Source organism: Schistocerca serialis, chromosome 3, assembly GCF_023864345.2.
Source record: "Schistocerca serialis cubense isolate TAMUIC-IGC-003099 chromosome 3, iqSchSeri2.2, whole genome shotgun sequence".
NCBI classification, from domain to species: Eukaryota; Metazoa; Arthropoda; class Insecta; order Orthoptera; family Acrididae; genus Schistocerca; species Schistocerca serialis.
The window spans coordinates 319,628,181-319,637,460 of NC_064640.1; the positions used below are offsets into that span (position 1 = coordinate 319,628,181).

Sequence of the window (9,280 nt, forward strand, 5' to 3'; positions counted from 1 at the left end):
CCTCCCCCCTCAGGGAGAAGAATCTCTTCTGTCTGCATCTATTGTAATGGCATGGTCAAATGTGATGTCTCATCTCCCCCCCCCCCCCCCCATTCAAAGTGTTTACATATCATGTAACCGAGGCCAGACATATGAACTAGCCCAGTATTTACCTAAGTGGATATGGAAGGCCACCTGAGAACGAAGTAAATTCTGGCTGGCACAGAGGCCTCTGTCATTAATCCACGAGGCAAATTTGATGTGGGATCAGCGCACTTCAGTGTGTTGGAAGCAATCACTTTACCATGCTTTGCTATGCGGGATTAATACCGTGTAATTTACACAAGGAGATGAAGGAGATATTTAAAATAAATTTATTTAACAATGCATGGAAAAAGTTACTTTGTACCACAGAATTATTCCACACTATTGTTCCACTGACAAATGTAGAAAGGGAAAAAATGGTTGCCTGTATGCCTCTGTAGGCACCTTAATCTTCCCTATTTTTTCCTTCTGCTCCTTACACAAGATGCATGTTGCAGATCAGATAATCTAATCATTCTACAGTCTGTTTAACATGCTGGTTCTCTACAACTCCCTCAACAGTGCTTCACAAAAAGATTGTCATCTTCTCCTCTCTCAGGATTCCCATCTACCATCATGAAGAATTTCCATAAAACTCTAGCATTTTGCAAGTTACCTCCTTTATGGGCAGATATGATGATGCACCCAAGAACTTCTCAGAAGTTTCCCATAAAGCCACAGTTTGCCAATCATGTTCCCTACAACTGATGTTACAATCTCGTTCAATATAATGTTGGTTTGCTGTATATATTAAATTGATTTGAATGAGAAACAAGCATTTGTGTTTCAACATTACAGGAATGTTTCTTCTATCCATCCTCATAACTTACATTCATCCACATCCTAAGTAAACTGTATTCAGCACATGAACTAGCAATTCTGTAAGTCATCCTCAACTCCTCTGCAGTCATATAATGCCACTTTCTAAAACACAGAAGCATTAACAGTAAACAGTATCAGATTACTGCTCACTCTACCCAACACAGCATTTATTTGCATGGAGAACAGGAGAGGTCCTACCACATTTCCCTGGCGGTACTCCTGATGTTACCTTTGCAGTTTGCTGTCCGAGACAATGTACTAAACATACGCTCAGCAAGCCACCTTATGGTGTTTGGCAGAGCATACTTTGTGTACCACTATCACTTCCCCCTTTCCTGTTTCAGTCATGAATGGTCCACGGGAAAATAATTGTAGACTAGTGTCATCGTTAGCTTAAATCTCACAAATTTCATCTTCAAGGCATTTTCGCAATATACATAGGAAGAAGCAATATTTTGTCAATTCTTTTAGTAATGTGTGCTCTCAGAATCTTAACAGAAAACCACACCTCGATGCACTAAGCCTCTTGTAGCATCTGCACTGGAAATGAATGAGCATATCTGTGACACTTTCACACTTACCAAATGAACCTATAACAAAATGTGCTGCTCTTCTTCAGCGCATATCTTTTTCCTCTATCAATCCTATATGGTATGGATCCCAGACTAACAAGCAATATTCAAGTATTGGTCAAACATGGGGTTTTTAAGTTACCTCTTTCATGGGCAGACTTCAGTTCCCAAGGATTCTTCCAATGAATCTTAGTCTGGCATCTGCCTCACCTGTGATTTGTTTTAAGTGCTCATTCCACTTTACATCACTCTGTATGCATACTCCCAGAAATTTTATGAATGTTACATGCAGTATGTTACATCTGTTTATGCAGAGGGACAACTGCCAATCCCTGCACCTAGTGTCCATCCTCTGCAGGTATTCCAAAATTTTGTTCCAATTTTGTAGAACTAAGGCTTCTTTTTATACAACCACATCATCTTTGAAAAGCTTCATGAAAGTTCCAATGTTACCCATTAGGTCCTATAACATGCTCTTCACATACACCTGAAGTAACTTTTACATCTGAATATTCATCTCCATTAAGAACGACATGCTGTGTTCTGTTTGCTACAAACCCTTCAATCCAATCTAAATGTTGGTCCTATTTCCATACACTATTATTTTGTCCACTAGGTAACAGAACAAAGGTGTAACAAATGTCTTCTGAAAGTCAAGGAACACGGCATCAAAATGGCACTGGTATCCTTCTTATGTCTCTCCTGGAAGAACAGAGTGAGCTGGATTTCATATCATTCATCCAAGAGATTTTCAGTATCCAGTATTCTCACAATATGTGATCATAATACAATTAAAAAAAAAATTCTACCACAAACTGACACTACTGGTGTATTGCACCTATTCAATGACCATTCCTGAAAAAAGGAGCAACCTGCACTTTTTCCAATCACTGGCAATGCTTCATTTGATGTTCATGCAATGATGTGAAAACAGTACAATCTTCCTCAGTGAAAAAGTTTTGGACAAATAATTTAGGATAATAAAGACACCAGAACTTGTTAAGAGGTTTTGTCACATCAATAGAAAGAATTTTGAATTCACTGAATGCTTAATAGATGTCTCTTCTTATTCTAATTTTGACTTATGCAGTCCTGTTTGTCTACAAAGCTTTCGCCATGTTTAAATCTGCAGTGAAGCTCTTTGTTTTCAGAGCAGCTTTCAAGCAGTTTCCTCCCTCAAGGAAAATACTCAAAGATCCTACCCAAGACCAGTGTTACAGATATTGGTCTATAATTTTGTGTTCTATGTACAGTAACTCAGCATAGGAAGTCTTATATAGGAAGAGCAGTGAAGTTTTATGAATGAACTAATGTTGGAGGTCATGTGTGAATATCTACTGCACATTAAATAGAACATAGCTGCAAATCTAGTTGCAATACAATTGGGTACATAATTTGTTTACGATTTAAGTTATTCATAGTTTTCAGATATTTGTTAGGCATAGATGTTCCTTACTATATGAAAAAAAATTCCAAGTGAGGTGGTACAGAACACTGTACTATCTCTCACAGTACTTTAGTTACATACAGTAACTAACACTGAATTTACAATATGGAGGAGCAAAATTCATACTCATCTAGAATATCTAGAATTAGGATTTTGTTATTACCTTGAGTCATTTACACTGATTTACTGCCCCATTCTCGACCAAATTGAGCTATCCTTCTCTCCAAAATAATGCCTTACCTCATCACCCATTCCATCTCTCTGATACTCTAATAAACATTTTTTTTTATTTTTTGAGAACTCAGGCAATAAGGTCAAGAACCACTCTATATTAAACACACACTAAACCACCAACAAGTCCAACAAATGCCATTGGGACACATATACAGTCTGTGGTTTTACCTAAAAACAGTGAGCTGATTAGTAAAAGGCTATAACTCTCAGTCACTAAAACAATATTCTGTTGATACTGACTAACTAGAAGTGTTGGGCAAAGCAAAACGAACACTTAAAAAGTATTCATTGTGCAAAAGCATGTAATCAGAATAATAGTGGGAGCCCACCCTAGATCACCTTGCAGATATTTATTTAATGAACTCGGGATATTCACAGTACCATCACAATACATCTACCACTTACAAAATTTGTTATTAATAACCCATCCCAATTCAAAAATAATAGCAAAATGCATAGTTGCAACACTAGAAGAAAGGATGCTCTTTACTATTACAGGTTAAATCTGACTTTAGCATAGAAAGGGGTGAATTATGCTGCCACAACAATCCAATCAGTTGCCAAAGAGCATTAAAAGTCTGGCAGATAGCCAACCAGCATCTAAAAACAGATTAAAAATTTCTGAATGACACAGCTTCTCCTACACAATAGGTGAATTTTTGAACATGAAGTAGCAATTTTACAATTATTACATGTATGTTTAAACCCAATCCTAGATACGTAACTCCAGAAAGGAGAGATTTCACCCCTGCAGAAGGTAAAAATCTTCTGTTATCAACAAAGAACGAATTGACTGTTGAATGATTATAATAACTTAAAATAGTTTAATTTCCTCCCACAGTGATCTTCAGACACTGAAAACAACATTATGCCCATTCCAATCATTACACATAATATAGTGAGGCTGGACTGCACAGTTATTTCTCTTGTTGTTCTGTCTATATGGACAGATCCTACACTAGCAAATAGTCTTGCTAGTAGACTAGATGGGCCATTTCACCTACCCAATTTTAAAGGACATTCCTCAGTATCAATTCTAACACAGTCTCAATGCCTTCATAATGTTATACTACAAAGATACAAAGAGCATCATTACTAAATGTAGAACAAAGCAAGCTATTTTGTGATAGTTTTCTCAGCCCGTCATTAACACACAAACTGCACCTTTTGTACGGGATATCCAAATCGTTTTACATCAGCTTAGGTAGTGTAATGTAAATTACAGCTTTCAATGTGAAAATTGTGAATGACATAGTTCAACCCACAAGCCAGATTAATAATGGCTCTTTAAATAGAGTATTTGAGATTGGTGTGTAAAAACTTTTCTCACATCATAAGAAATGTTATGTAACTCTGCCTCTGTCTTTCTCTTACACACACTGCACACAAAAATTTAAGTAAGCGAATATAATACTAACTGTCTATACAGATTTCGTACAACACTTTCTCCACAGTGTAAGGGGCCATGTGAGGTGGCACAGTGGTAAGATATTGAATTCCCATTTGGTATGTTGGTGGGTCATAAGGAGCATTCAATACGAATTGTCAGCTTTGCCCATTGACTTAATGATAATGGCTACTGTGACATCACCTTTTGGTGCATATATTCAGAGTTTTATAGTTAGTCGGTGAAGCCAATGAATGTGAAAGCAAAAAAACGTGATTGTGATGACAGATTGATCTGTAGCTTAGCCCAGGGTCTAGGTTAGGTTCGAAGGTGACCTTTTGCTTGCGAGTTGGCGAACCCAAAGAATGTGAAACAAAGAAAATACTGTTCTAGTTACAGGCTGATCTGTAGTTTAGACCATTTTAAGAAAAACTGCCACTGATATCACATTAATAGTTGCCATGTTGTTTACAGCAATTTTCGCATGTTTCCTACATCACTGGTCAAAACTGATGGCTCTTATTAAATATTTCCCTTTATCCTGATGGCGGTTCAAATACCTGCCTGGCCATTGTAATCTACACTTCTCCAACTCACTAAGGCAAATGCTGGGACAGTCTCTTTGAGAAGCAAACAGCAGATTTCCTTATTCTTCTTTCCTCAACCAGAACATCTACTTGGGTTCTAATGACATTGTGGTCATGGAAGTTAAACCCTAATCTCACGTTTTCCTTCCCTTCATGATTCTTTAAGAGCGGGATTGGACGTAGTTAAATATAAATCACGGTATGTTTGTAAGGAAATCATGTAGCTGGTCAGTACGTTGTTATAATTTTCATCAAGAAAATGGGTTATAATTGTAAAACTGACTCATTTAACATCACAGGGAGAAGTCGCAATACGACTGATTGAACATGTAAACACCCACTATAACTAATTATATCTGAAATGACCTCGGATATACAATACCTACAGAGAGATCAATTTTAATATTTAAATCACTGACACTGAAATGTATATCAAGAAATGCGTGTCTTAATTATCTTACAGTGTCACTCCACATATACATCTGTTTATTAATATGGACAATATGCTTTTGTCAGAGTTTTCTTATAAAACTGAGCTTCCTCTGCACAAAATATTACTACAGAATCAGGAACTATAAAGGAAACATATCTTCAGAAATTTTATGTTTGGCTATGGAGATATATTGAAGCTACAGAAATGTTAGAATTTTAACGGAAAACAGTTAATGCTGGTTTAATAATACTCCAGTCACTGGGAACCAGGCAATGGTTGTGAGATGTTCTGGAAGTGACAGTTAAAAATAAAATCAAATGTTGACAGAGAACCTGAGGAGATGGTTCATGCAACTAATTTGCAAATTTCCATTATTTGTTTCCTTTAGCAAGTATTATGACTTCACAGTAAATATTTGGTTCAACTCGTGCATATTACATGTTGGTTGTTGGTGAAAGGAAGAAGAGGGCCCCAGAACAAGCACATGTCCTACTACTTTTGAATAACACTGTAGGAAATACTGTGTGTTATGTTTGAATGTGATTGATATACCATTATTCATATCCAGCTTCAAAATACGGGGGAATTATATAACACACTGGCACAATGCATATCTGCTCGCACCTCATTTAAACACAAATCTAAAACATAAGTAATGTAGTACAACTTGTCTTCTGCTTGCCTGCCAAACTAAACACTTCTTTCTTTCACTAGAGGTTTCAAAACAGCCAACACAGAGTACAGCCATGCTTTGTTAACTGGTACCAAGTTTTATATGAGTAAATGCCAAAGCATGACTTCTGAAGTGATAAGAAAATGTACCTGAACCCTCTACATATGACTTATCCTTTGTCAACTACATCCCTATCTCATTTGCTTGATGAGCTACAAAGTAGCATATTTTCTCCAAGTGGGTTAAGTAAGTATGGGGAGTTCGCTTTATTGCATTTCAAAGTGCTAAATTTAAGTAACCAGTAACATCACTAATGTGTTAAAAATTAATCAAAGTACACTTGACTGTAATATAATTTATTGATTTTCAGTTGTGCTTCCTCACATAACTACAATCAAATACTGTAAATTTTCCAAAGTTACACCTCACATCATTCCTGATATTGGGCAATACGAAGGCTACCTATGGAAATTATGCCACAAAAAAATAATAGTTTCACTGTTCTTACCCTATAGTAAAAATTAATTTGTCTACAATAATATTGCCTTAATCCACTTACGTACTCCATTATGTCTCTCATAAATAGAAACAGTGGGGTGGGGGGCTACTTTATTTCAAAATAACTGCTTATGCACATTTAGTTTCCCTAGAATGTCTTGTAATCCTTTCTCTGACTTGTGAATTATGAGTACTACAGCACCCACTGTGAACTACTTATCACTCCAACAAATTAACAGGTAGCAATAAACAATCATTTTAGTTAAAATGCAGTACACCATAATGACAGCTAGAGTATTGTTCACTTCGCTTAACAGAAGAGTAGCCTTTGATGATGTATGCGTGTTTTTGTACTTCACACACAACGTATCAAACACGTCTACATATTTTAGACGGTGAGCTGGTGTTAATAACTGGGATTCAGACCGTGTAACACGCATAATGTGTTGCTTGGCTGTCTGTCTGTTGGCGACGAGCGACAAGAACGCATAGCCGCAACTGTAGCAACAACTTCATACCTTCACCATCCCTTATTCATTTTCATTGCTTCTGACACGATAATGTCAGTTGTTTCAAGCGGCTCGTAAACCATTTGCCGAGGAATCATCTCCCTGTTTCTGTGGTGGGGTTTACTCCTGTTATTACTAGATATTAAATGGTAACTTTATTAGAAAAGAAACACGGATACTTAAGACTTGCTGTACGTGGTTTCGCCTGCAGTATATGATGCACGGGAATAATTTATGCTACGTCTTACAATTTGAATTAAATATAAAAACAAGTATTGTTATACACGGCGGCAAACTAAAAACTTACATCAAACGGCGGCTGGTGAAGATCTTGGGCACTCTTTTGAGCTTCAGGTGGTTTCGTAATTGTGGACGTCATTTTTACCTAAAACACAGAAATATTGTCTTTCTATGTAACCAACACTGAATGTAGTTCGTCTGCAGCGCAAAGTTATTATAGTTAGCGTACAGTAGTATCTCTGAGAGTATGTACACGTAATAAACCATTTTCAGGAAACAAAAAGCGTTTTGCCATGACCCTTGTGTTTTAATGTGCACACGTATAGGGAACAAACAGTTCAAAAGTAAACAGCTTCGCCGACACTAAAGCGCCTCAATGAGCAGAATATTTATTTTCATTGTGTTTCTAAATACTGTATTACTGATTTACCGTTTCACGAAAGAAAAATGATGAAAACTGCAGAAAACATTGCAAATATTTAAAGGAAAAACTTTTGAGCTGTCCACAGAAAGATTTCCACCAGAAATTCTCCTACACACCAGTCCATAATCAGGCGCACCAAATGAAGAGGGAATTGTTAGAGAAATTAAAAGGTTAAAAATTAGCAAAGCATTTGGTGACGACGAAATTGTTACAGAACTACAGAAATCAGTTGGTAAAAAACGTGAAATGAAATTACATCGATCACGGATACTTAACGTCCGCTACTCATGCTTTCGCCAACAGAATATGTCGCACAATAATAATATACTTTTTTACTATTTGGTTTAAATGTGGAAACATGTAGCATTACAAACGGGGTTATGCTAAAAACTTACATCAAACGGCGACTGCACAAGATCTTGGACACTTTTTTGAGATTCAGGTGCTTTCCTAATTATGGACGTCATTTTTTTACCTAAACCACGTAAATATAACCTTCCCCCACAACGAACACTGACTGAGTGACGCTGATCTGCAGCGCAAAGTTATTATAGTTTCAGCACATGAATATCTCTGAGAGGGTGTACACGTACGTAACAATTTTCATGAAATAAACCGTTTTCTCATAACACTTGTATTTTAATAAACACACCTGTAGGAATCCAACAGATGGCACTACGTAATAATGCTTTAATGAGCAGAATATTGATTTTGATTGTGGTTCTGGATACCGATACAGTATTATTGGTATGCTTTTCAAGAAAGAGCGCAGACGTAAACTGCACAGAACATTGCAAGCACTATAAAAAAGATTTAAATTATTCATGGAAATATTTCCACCAGAAATTCCCCCACAAACCAATCCATGTTCAGACACATCAGACGAAGAGGAATTGCTAAATAAATTAAAGTGTTAAAAATTAAGAAATCATATGGTGAAGACGAAATTGTTGCAGACATACTGAAATCAACTGGCCATAAAACTTGAAATTAAATTACATTGAACATACAAAACATTGGCGGGAAATTATACTCATACATCCGCTACACAAAAAGGAAGACAGCACTGATGATAATAATTATAGAGAGCCCTCATTGTCTCCTAGATCGAACACAACTTGAATGCAAAATTGTAGAGTATAAAGCAGATTTCAGACCAAACAGGTGTTTCCCAGATCAAATTTTACTTATGAAACTAATTCTGAAGCATCAAAAAATTTACAATAAGAAAGTAATCTGCACCCACAAAGATTTCAAAAAATATTGTGACTCCAAGGACCATAAACCTCTTTTCTCAATTCTGCAAGAATATGGTCTGTATCTCAAAACCACCACAATCATTAGTGAAAAACTAAATGATACAAAATCCAAGGTAGAATTCAGATTAGAAA

General features: G+C 36.5%; 1 protein-coding gene across 1 annotated transcript in view; it reads right to left on the bottom strand.

Moving 5' to 3' along the window:
• The window catches only part of LOC126470127 (probable methylthioribulose-1-phosphate dehydratase), a 100,229-nt gene extending 91,808 nt beyond the window's left edge, over positions 1-8,421 (bottom strand). Inside the window, exons 1-2 of the mRNA XM_050097742.1 lie at positions 8,285-8,421; positions 7,533-7,610 (exon numbers count right to left, since the gene is read on the bottom strand). Coding sequence (XP_049953699.1) covers positions 7,533-7,610; positions 8,285-8,356 — 150 coding nt within the window. The 5' untranslated portion in view covers positions 8,357-8,421. The remainder of the gene's footprint in view (positions 1-7,532; positions 7,611-8,284) is intronic.
• Between the last annotated feature and the right edge of the window lie 859 nt (positions 8,422-9,280).